This window comes from Acartia tonsa, chromosome 15, assembly GCF_053477335.1.
Source record: "Acartia tonsa isolate MP-2025a chromosome 15, ASM5347733v1, whole genome shotgun sequence".
Taxonomy (NCBI): domain Eukaryota; kingdom Metazoa; phylum Arthropoda; class Copepoda; order Calanoida; family Acartiidae; genus Acartia; species Acartia tonsa.
This window is the reverse complement of record NC_137274.1, coordinates 22,368,184-22,380,255: the sequence shown is the minus strand read 5'-3', so window position 1 is coordinate 22,380,255 and position 12,072 is coordinate 22,368,184. Positions and strand designations below refer to the sequence as shown.

General features: G+C 37.6%; 1 protein-coding gene across 1 annotated transcript in view; it reads right to left on the bottom strand.

Annotated features, from left to right (window-relative positions):
* LOC145307668 (ER degradation-enhancing alpha-mannosidase-like protein 3) overlaps positions 1-12,072 on the bottom strand; it is a 54,094-nt gene that overhangs the window by 24,525 nt on the left and 17,497 nt on the right. The window contains exon 12 of the mRNA XM_080150160.1: positions 1,060-1,185. Coding sequence (XP_080006286.1) covers positions 1,060-1,185 — 126 coding nt within the window. The remainder of the gene's footprint in view (positions 1-1,059; positions 1,186-12,072) is intronic.

Below are 12,072 nucleotides of genomic sequence, written 5' to 3'. Positions count from 1 at the left end.
TAGTTAGTTGTTAAATAGATAGATAATTGGATGGGTAGGTAGTTGGATGTAACATAGATGGATAAATAAGTGGATGTTAGATAGAAAGTTTGATTGATGGATAGGTAGTTAAATAGAAAGATATATAATATACATATACTAGCGGTTTCGCCCCTAGCCTCTAGAGGCTTTACCCCAAGAGGTTTGATCAACCTAATTTTTTTCTATTTTACATTTTTTTTAGGGGGGGGGGGGGTTAGTCGACTTCACTATTTTAATTAAAGAGTTACAGCTCTAAGATTTGACATGGCAGTTGCTTTAGAGAGATATAATATGGAACTGTGAAGAAACGGCGGCGGAACCGCCGCTCTCGCCTAAAACCGCCGTTTCCCAACGATATTTTTTTTTCGACAAATGCAAATATAAGGAACAACAGGAAAGTGGAAGGCTTCTAATAAAGAGAAATAAATAACTAGAACTATGAGGCTGGCCAATATATTTGCACTTGACACTTGCTATTTTAATATTGACATGTTTGAAATGAGTGTCAAGTGAAAATATAAGGGAAATTTTTATGAAAAAAAATATTATCTCAGATGATTGAAAATTATTTGATTTGACAAGAAGAGGCAAAAACAAATTTCGGCGGAAACGGCGGTTCCACCGACGTTTCTTCACAGTTTCATATTGTACCTCTATAAAGCAACTGCCATGTCAAATCTCAGAGCTGTAACTTTTTATTTAGTTGAGTTCCTTCGACTTTTTGGACAGTTCCTTTGACAGTTTTGGTTTCAAAAAGTGTCACTTCCGCCACTCCCTTTTTTGAGGGGAGGCATTTTTCATTTTTAATATTTGAGCTATTTTAGTACTTAAAATAAAAAGTATTTTATTTTACTAAGATAGCTCAAATATTGGAAAAGGGTGTAATAAGCGTTTAAAAAAAAGACAGTATCTGACGGACACCCTGTAGGTTGATAGTTAGATAGGTGGATAAAAGATATATAGATTATAAATAAACAGTTATATAGATAGATAGATGGATGTTAGAGAGACAATTTGATGTTATACAAAAATAAATACCTGTGGTGAGATACTTCATAATAGCAGTGTAATGTGTATTCCATCTGTCCAAATATTTATCCTCTCCCAGAAGAACATACGCCTTGGCCACATACTCATAATATGAGTCTATTCCAGCCCCAATACCTAGGTACATAGCATTGGATATAGAATACAGGGGTGTATATTCATAATACGCGTCTATCCAAGCCCCAATTCCTAAGTACATAGCAATAGATATAGAATACAGGGGTGTATATTCATAATACAAGTCTATTCCAGCCCCAATACCTAGGTACATAGCAATAGATATAGAATACAGGGGTGTATATTCATAATAGTGATGGGAATCCGGATCCGGAATCCGAATCCGGAATCCGGAATCCACCCAATTTTCGGCCAATTTTTGAATCCGAATCCGGATCCGGAATCCGTTTTTTATAGCGGATTCCGGATTCTAAATTGGTAGGCTAAATTTAATTTAAATAGGTTAGAAAATACCAAGCACATTTTTAGGACATACGTAGCACTTAAATTTTTTTCTACATAAAAAATTTTAATAATTACTAATGTGATGTAAATGTTTTAGTTATGCTGGAAGTCAACACTTTAAACAAATAAAGGCTTCAACCAAGTAACATAGTGATAAATCAACGAAAAAAGCTATCCCTCTGTGACGGACGGCCTTTTAAAATACTGCTAGAATCCGGAATCCGAATCCGGAATCCGCCAAAAATAAGAATCCGGAATCCGCAAGAATCCGTCACTTTTTTTGACGGATTCCTTCAGAATCCGGAATCCGAATCCGGCCTAAAAATTCAACGGATTCCCATCCCTAATTCATAATACAAGTCTATTCAAGCCCCAATACCTAAGTACATAGCAATGGATATAGAATACAGGGGTGTATTATTCATAATACAAGTCTATCCCAGCCCCAATTTCTAGGTACATAGCAATGGATATAGAATACAGGGGTGTATATTCATAATACAAGTCTATTCCAGCCCCAATTGTGAATGTATTGCATTCATAATAATTCTCCCTATTGTAGGTTGTGCCTGCCAGGAAGCTTCATATGTGCATCAGTATAGTTTTATAATGTAATATGATTTTATGCATTAAAATATATTAATTATCAATTTGAATATGATCATGTAATAAATAAACATTATGCTTCCAGATATTGGGGTTTTATAATCTTTGTCTTATTGTAGATTAATAGAATGTGCGTCTGTCTGTATGGTGCTATATGATTAGAATAGGTACGTTACACGACTTTTACAATGCTAGCTGAGCTACGTTAAAAAGATCTACGGGCCCTAGTAAAGAAAACTAGAACAAAAGTTTTCATAGCACTATACTGACACACACACAAAACATTCAAAAGTAATATAAGAATAGAGATATTACTGTTTGGGTGTGGATACTTTATTCTGAACAAGAAAGGTACCAGTAGTTAGACTGGGTACAAGTTTAAATCCGGGTATACAGGTAAATCAAAAGGGATTTTGAAGGAGGCCTACAGACCGCGGTGTACTAAAGACAATATAAGATTATAAGTAGAAAACCCCATTATTTCTTAAAATGCCGGAGACGTTTGAGATAAAAATTTCAGAACCTGCACCGAAATTAACAGAGTTTGAGGTGTATGATGAATACATCCAATGTGTTAAACTCTGGGCGTTAACAACAGACGCAAGTAAAAAGAAACTTGGTTGTCTTTTGGCGGGATCGTTGCCAGACAAACACCCTATCTTTGGTAAAAAGATAAAGATACAATGTATACAAGAAGTTACATTGGAGGTCCTTCAGTCAGAGGAAGGATATGATAAGGTTCTTGAATGGATGGAAAAGAGATTAGGAAAGAAAACCTGGGTTAGTAGGGCTGAAGCTTTCCTAAATGTCCTAGCGTTCAAAAGAAACAATATGCCAATAACGCAATATCTAGACGAGTTAGACGTCTTAATTAATAAGTGTAGTCAAGCTAAGATAAATTTCCCTGATGAATGCCAAGGGTACATTTTATTAGCAAATGCGGGGCTCTCTACGAATCAAGGGGAAACCCTAAGGGGTAATATTGATATGGAAACCGCAGCGAAAAACGGGGAGCTTTATGATAAGATAAAGCAGAAACTAAGGGAAATATTGATTAGTCCCCTAATTGGCGGAGCAACAGGTGAACCTGAGAAAAACCCCTCAAATGAACAATTGTTCCTCTCAGAGCATGAAGATATTTATGCAGCATGGCTTAAATCCAAAAGGCCAAACGGTAAGAAAAACTACGGTAAGTCAAGTTATCAAGGATATAATAAGCCGAAAGTAGCGAACCAAGAGGGAGGGAACAAAATGAACCCCAGGAACAGAAAAGGGGAGGTAATGCTATGTAGGATATGCAATTCAAATATGCATTTGGAAAGAGAATGCCTGCATAAGCAGGCAACTTATGAAAGGGAAAAGAATACTAAATATAGGCCCATGAAACAACAGGCGTACGTCGCGGAGGGGGAGAATACTTATAGAGATACGGAATATTCTCAAAGAGATTCAGATTCGGAAGACGACAATCTGAACCGTCCTAGCGATTCAATTTATTTCACAGCTGACAAGGATGAATTGAGCCAATTTACGTCGGAAGCGTTGAACATGGCGGCCCTAGATACCTGCTGCACAAGTAGTGTAGCAGGTACAAAATGGATGAAAATTTATTTAAAGGCTATCCCTAAATCCTATATGCAACACTTGAAGGGTCCCTACCAAAGTCGCAAAACTTTCATGTTCGGAAACGAAGGAATATTGAAAGCGGGCGAAGCGTACACAATCCCTATCGTAATAGCTGATCAATTATCAACAGTTGAGGTTGATATTATTGATAGTGACATCCCACTTTTACTCTCCAGAGCAGATATGAAAAGATTGGGGATAGGAATTGATGTTAAAAATGACAAGGTCACGGTACATGACAAACCGATTCCACTAGTCATGACCAGTGCAGGACACTTTACCATTGATTTAATTGGTAAAGAAGATGTTCCTATTATGGAACAAGTCTGTGTCGTAGATCTAATGAATGAAGATGAAAAGACACAGATGAAACTACTGCAAAAGCTGCATCGTCAGTTTGGACATAGACCGAAAAGAGTTTTTGTCAAGCTGTTACAAGATGCAGGCAAGTGGTGCCAGAAATTCTCAGATATGCTAGATCAGATCATGGAGGGATGTGAAGGGTGCGTTATGAGGCGTAAGACGCCTGACAGACCTTCAGTAGCATTAGAGATGGCATCAGACTTCAATGAGGTTATTTGTATGGACCTGAAATTCTGGGGAGATAAATATATCTTGTACATAATTGATTGTTTCTCCAGATACACAATGGGTACTGTCATTCACAGAAAGAAACCCGAGTGTGTGATTGATGCCTTATTCAAAGTATGGATACAATACTTTGGAGTTCCAGGCAAAGTACTGACCGATAATGGAGGTGAATTCAGTAATGCGGAAATGCTGGAGGTAGCAAGTCAGTTGAATCTAGTTCATCTTACGACAGCAAGTGAAGCTGCTTGGATGAATGGAATGTGTGAAAAGAACCATGACACAAATGATAACATTCTAGGAGCTGTAACTAGGGACAATCCTGAGATTGATTTGAACACAGCCCTGACTTGGGCCTGTGCGGCAAAGAACTCCTTGTCAAACGTGTATGGATTCAGCCCATTCCAGATTGTATTTGGAAAGAATCCAAAGCTACCCAGCATACTGAATGACCCACCCCCAGCATGGGAAATCAAACCCATGAGCAAAATCCTGCAACAGAACCTAACTTTGCTACACAGAACCAGGGAAGAATTTGTCAAGTCTGTAAGTTGTGCTAAGATCAAGAAAGCACTACTATCCAGAGTCAGAACCATGGACAGAGTCTATGCTCCTGGCGATGAGGTGTATTACAAGAGGGACAAAGATGATGCTTGGTCAGGCCCAGCAAAGGTTGTAGCACAAGACAACAAAATCATCCTTATAAAGCATGGTGGATCTTGGAAGAAAATCAGTGCTAACAGACTGATACCCAAAGGTCTAGAGCTAGCTAAGAACATCAAGCTAGAAGAAGCCGACAAGGATGATGAGATTGCAGTGAATGTTGGTTCAAAACCTGAACTAATGAACACTGACAATACAGAGACGACAGTCAAGGAAGTCACTGTCAAGAAAACCACTGCTGACAACAATGTTCAGGAAGAACAAAACACTGAACATGAAGCAACCACAGCAACTCACAACAATGAGATAGAGAAGGAAAGACCAAACTATCTTATGGTAAAGAAAAATGATAGATTGGAAGTTAAACACGACGGATTGTGGGAAAAAGGCACAGTCAAGTCAAGAGCTGCTGTTGCTTCAAGCAAAACATACCCAAATTGGTACAATCTTGAGCTAGACAATGGCAAGAAGCTAAGTATGCAGCTAACTACGGAGTTTGCAAGAAAACTGACTCCGGAAGAGGAAGCATATAACAATCTCCATGAAGACATTATGGCAGTTACTGTCTCTAAAGAGAAACGTGACAGTCCAGAGTGTCTAGAAGCAAAACACAAAGAACTCGAGAAGCTTAAAGAGTTTGAGACCTATGAAGTGATTGATGATGTAGGACAAAAACACATCACAACTACATGGGTGCTGACGGAGAAGGGACCAGAAATAAGAGCTCGTCTCACAGCAAGGGGATTCCAAGAAGAGGATGACTTTCCAAAAGATTCCCCCACAATGCAAAAATCTTCGCTAAGACTGCTCTTAGCGCTAGCAGCTGCAAAAGGCTGGATGATCCAAACTAGCGACATAAAGTCAGCTTTTCTCCAAGGGAGTAAACTAGACAGGGAGGTGAATGTAAAGCCCCCAAAAGAAGCAAGCCAAAAAGGAAAACTATGGAGGCTGCTGAAATGCTTGTACGGACTCAAAGACGCAAGTAGACAGTGGTATACAAAGGTGGTGAAATGCTTGAAATCAGAAGGATTCAAGAAGTCCAGATTTGATGCAGGTTTATTCTACCTTATCAAAGACAATCAACTTATAGCGTTGATAGGACTGCATGTAGATGATTTTTTACATGTTGGAAACACTGAATTCAACAGCACCATCCTACCAAGGATTCTGAACAACTTCAAAGTTGGTAAATCAGAGGCGGAGTCATTCATGTACACTGGATTCTTGCTAGAACAAAGCAGGACAGGAGTGACGATTGACCAAGAGCAATATGTCTCGAATATTGAGATTCCTAATCTTCCAGCAGCACGGTTGCTACAGAAAGACTCGGAAATGAGTCTAGATGAACTGTCACTGCTGAGACAAATGACAGGTACTCTCAATTGGGTTACCAGAGCCACTAGACCAGATCTTTGTTTTGACATGATCAACTTGTCAACGAAATTCAAAGGAGGTGTGATTGGTGATCTCAAAGAAGCAAGGAAGACTCTTGCTAATTTGAAACAGAATCAGGCCAAGATTCTAATCTCTGATGTTGGAGACATCACCAAAGCTGAAATCTGGTGCTTTACTGATGCTGCTTTTGGGAACATTAACAATGGCAAAGACAGCACAGGAAGCTACATCATCTTCCTTGTGAATCCAGTCAATGGCAAATCTGCACCAATTGACTGGAAGTCAAACAAGACAAAGAGAAGAGTGCAATCAAGCTTAGCAGCAGAAGCACTAAGTTTGAGTGCAGGTCTAGATGCAGCCATAGCATTGAAATGGATGATTGCTGATTTCATTGGAACAGAACTGCCAGTGAAGGCGATCATTGACAAGAAGTCTACCTGTGATGCAGTATATTCATCCACAGATGTCTCTGAGAAACGTCTGAGACGAGAGATTGCTATCATCCAGGAGATGGTGGAGAGTGGAGAGGTCAAAGAAATCCGTTGGCTGGAAGGAAAAGATCAACTGGCAGACGCTTTGACTAAACGCGGCGCCAGCACTCTTAAACTAATGAAAGTGATGCAAGCAGGGGAAATGGGACATGAGCTTTTACAGCTCATTAGATAGACATCATAAACCCCCAACAATCATCCCTCACCCTCAAAAACAGCTATAAAAACACACAAATTCATTTCTTGTTTTGGAATGAAATAAACAAAAATTTTCTTATGGTGAGGAGTAAGGGGCTAGGCCATGAACAATGGTGCCTTAAATATTTTTTTGTACATATACAACCAACAATTATTTTAGTATGTTATTTTGATTTGTCTGCAAATATAATCTATAATTTTAGTATTTCTTTGTGATATTTGTAAAACTGAAGCACATAAATAAAAACAAAAAGTAGACAGACCATGTCTTAATAATTAATTCTCTCTTGTAAAAAAATGGTATTTAGTTAGGGCGACTTGCGGAAGGCTATTATAAATAGCAACACATATACGAGCAGAATACATTATTTGTCTTAAGCAAAACAACCTTAATTTACAACAAGCCCATTTTAAAAACACAACGCGGCATTCTAGTTAGAAAGCGCGTTTTCTTGAGTTTTTGCATTGAAAGATCGTGCAACGGACACAATAATTTTACTTTTTAACAAAAATTGACGGAAAATGTCAGTTTTATTTGATATATTTCAACTTATTGTTTACCAACTGAAGCATATTAGGTAATAATATTTATTTCACATATTGTGTATCGTGGTATTTTTAAAAATTCATGTTCTTTTACTGGTGACTTTGAACAACAAAGTTTTTATTATCAACACGGCAGAAAAATTATCAGAGAACTTAAAATGATATTAAATAAGAAACCTAATTTTGTTACATTTTATTGAGTTAAGAAAATGTAATCATTTGATTCTTAAATTTCTAGAAGATTCTGTCTGGTCATAATTTTTTTCGGGCAGTTAAAGAAAAATGTTAAATGTCGAGCATTAGGGCAGGAGGTACTTCTTGAAGTACTGGGGGATATTGACGTCCCTCCCCTTACCAGTCACCCTTCCTTCCAGGGATATGAAAGGTTTGCGTAGGACTAACTATCCTACCTGTAAAAAAAATCTGTTCAAGAAAACACCCACAGAACCTCAAACACTTATGGCTTTCACACAGCCAGAGGTGTACATGAAACAAGAACTGTTGGAACTGATGCTCAGTTTACTGAGAATATGAAAGATGATGGTCAAATCCGAAAGGAAGCTATCAACTTGATGACAGGACCAATAAGTTCTAAGCAAAGCTGTAAGATAGGAACCTGGAATGTTAGAACAATGTATGAGTCAACTAAAACAGCCCAAGTAGTTAAAGAAATGACAAGTTACAATATTGGAATACTTGGAATTGCGGAATGTAGATGGACAGGACAAGGACAAACTACAACCAAAGATGGCCACCTAATACTTTATTCTGGTCATGAAAGCCAACATATGTATGGTGTTGCTATAATTATTCAAAAACGACATGTCAATTCACTAATAGACTGGAAACCTATATCAGACAGAATAATTAAGGCTAGATTCCAATCAAGGCACTGCAAGTTGACCATTATCCAATGCTATGCCCCAACAAATGACAAAGATAGAGAAGTAAAACAAGAGTTTTATGATCAACTGCAATCAATCAGAAACTCAGTACCCAAACATGACATGTGCCTAGTTCTTGGAGATATGAATGCTAAAGTAGGAACTGACAGGACTGGAGTGGAGAATGCAATGGGACACTTTGGCATAGGTACAAGAAATGAAAATGGAGAACTTTTACTTGAATTCTGTTTAAATAATGATATGGTTGTAGGAGGTACATTATTCCAACACAAAAACATTCACAAATATACCTGGACAACACCTGATGGACAAACAAGAAACATGATTGACCACATTATGATCAATAGAAAATGGGTCAAATCAATGCAAGACTGTAGGAGCTATAGAGGAGCCGACATATTTAGTGACCATGAACTAGTTGTCAGTAAAATTAAATTAAAGCTGAAGCGTACTGGCCATGATAAAAAGAGTGAGATTGGTAGACAATATGATTCTTCAAGATTAAAGGACCCTGTGATAAAGAATGAATTTGTTTTAAAACTCAGAAATAGATTTCAAGTCTTAGAGGACCTAAATGACGAGACTGAGATCACATGGACTTCAATTAAAGAAAACTTTCAATCTACTGCTAAGGAAACCCTAGGACACAAGAAACCAGAGAAAAAGGACTGGATCTCTGAAGAAACATGGATCAAAATAGAAGAGAGAAAGAAGCTCAAAAACAAAATCCATAATGCTCAACACTTGGCTGACATGAGCAATTTAAAAGCTGAATATACTGCTAAAGACAAAGAAGTCAAAAAGTGCACAAGGAAAGACAAGAGAGATTTCATTGACAATCTGGCTGAAAAGGCCCAGAGAGCAGCTGACTTTGGTAACATGAAAACAGTATACAACATAACCAAGCAATTAAGTGGCAAATATAGCAAAAAGAGTGGTGAAACTATCAAGGCTAAAGATGGTAAATTACTCACTACAGAAAAAGAAATTGCTGAAAGGTGGAAATCACATTTTGAAGAAGTGTTGAACAGACCTGAACCAGAAATTACTGCTGAACCAGAACCAGGACATGAAATAGACATAGATATAAGACCACCAACTATTCAAGAAGTTAAAGCTGCTATACATAGCCTAAAGAATGACAAAGCACCAGGACCTGACTTGATAACTGCCGAAATGCTTAAGGCAGACATAGATCTTTCTGCTAGGACTCTAACTGATCTTTTTGATAAAATTTGGAGGCAAGAAAAGATACCAACGGACTGGTCTAAAGGTATAATCATAAAACTACCTAAGAAGGGAGATTTGAACAATTGTGATAATTGGAGAGGAATTATGCTGCTTTCTATCCCAAGCAAGGTCCTATGTAAAGTTATTTTAAACAGAATTGATGAGAAAATTGACAATAAACTGAGAGAAGAACAAGCTGGATTCCGTGCTGGAAGGGGCTGTGTTGACCAAATTTTCACCCTTAGGACAGTTATTGAACAATGTGTTGAATTTAACAAGCCACTTCACGTGAATTTTGTTGATTTCTCTAAGGCCTTTGACTCCATACACAGACAAACACTCTGGAAAATACTAAGAAGTTATGGTATACCAGAAAAGATGATAATTATGATAACTAAATTTTATGACAACTTCCAAGCCTGTGTTTCAGTTGGAAACAATAAGACATCTGATTTCTTTAAAATAAGCACTGGAGTTAGACAGGGATGCATTTTATCACCTATTCTATTTATATTGGTCATTGACTGGGTGATGAAGAAAACCACAGAGGACAAAAAACGTGGTCTCCAGCTGGGCATACTAGGACACCTAGAAGATCTGGACTTTGCTGATGACCTGGCACTGATTTCAGAAACAATTAAACATCTACAAGCTAAGACAGATAGACTAGTCAAATATGCAGGACAAGTCGGGCTCTTTGTTAATGTCAAGAAGACTGAAATTATGAATATACCTACAAACCCTGATCAAACTATAACAATAAATGGTGAACAATTGAAACAAAGCAACAAATTCACCTATCTGGGGAGTGTTATCAGCAGTGAAAATGGCTCAAAAGCTGATATTAAAACCAGGATTGATAAGGCTAGGGTTGCTTTCAACAGTCTACACAACGTTTGGAATTCAAAGAAACTTGCTCTGAAAACAAAAATCAGACTTTACAACAGTAATGTGAAATCAGTTCTTCTCTATGGAGCGGAATGCTGGAGAACTGTGAAAACTGAAACAAATCAACTTAATGCATTTCACAATAGCTGCCTAAGAAGAATTTGCAAAATATTCTGGCCAAACAAAATATCAAACCTTGAGCTGTATGCTAAGACCAAGTGCAATAGTATTGAAGCAGAAGTGAAATATAAAAGACTAAGGTGGCTAGGACATGTGCTCAGAATGGAACAAAATAGGTTTCCAAAAAAGTGCTTAAAATGGAACCCCACCACTGGTAAACGTAATCGGGGACAACCAAAAATGACCTGGAGGCGGAGCACTGAAAAGGACCTCTTTAATTTGGAATTAACATGGGGAGAAGCTGAGAAACTTGCCAAAGACAGCAGGAATTCATGGAGGAACAAGGTGTCCGTATTCTCTGGCCTTCACAGTCATAAAGAGAGATGCGTCTGATGATGAAATGTCGAGCATAGACATATTAGGGTAATGCGGGGTAATTCCGGTCAATTTTTTTCTTCAACTTAAAAAAAACATACTTCCCAAAAACTTTTTCCGGTTTTTAAGAGTGCAAATGAACGATATGGCAATAACGAAGAAGCCTGTCTTGGTCCCATTAAGATCTCGCAACTAGAAGTCGGTCAAAAATCGGTTTAAAGGGCGGCGGTTGGCCTATACCGGAATAGCCCCACCGGTGGGGCTATTTCGGTCAGTTGACTTTGGGGGGGTGGAACACCCCCTTAAAGTATTTTTTTTTTTAATTTTAAACTATGAGTAGAAAGCTGAGGTCATTAGCTTTCTAACAGTACTAGTCGCATGCAGATCAGACAATTTTTTGACAACATTTTCCCCATTTTAAAAAAGTCGGTAAAATCGCAAAAAAAAAAAAAATTTTTTTCATGCAAACTTTTAAAAAAAAATCATACTTTTTATTATATGATTAGGTTTTTTTAAGCTTTATACATAAATTAGAGGCAATTTCTGATTCGCAGGTCTTGAAATTTCTTGAAAAAAGTGATTTTTTCCAAAAAAAATTTTAATTTTAAAAATCCTGCCAGTTTTGACAGCAGTTTTTGATACAATTTTTCTTGTCTCAAATTGGCTAGGGTGGTTAAGGTGTCTAAAGATGCAAAATTACATGCCTGACAATTAACTCGAAATGATATGGGGTCTAACTCTAATATTTCAACACATTTTATGCAACAGGAATTTTGAAAATGCAAAATTTTGAATATGTACTCTAAATCTTGGAGATAGAACCCATATCCTGGGGAGTTTTTGTTAGGACATGCAAAGAGCTTTCTATAGACACCTTAAACACCTTTCTAGCTTAATCCTAGCCGATTTGA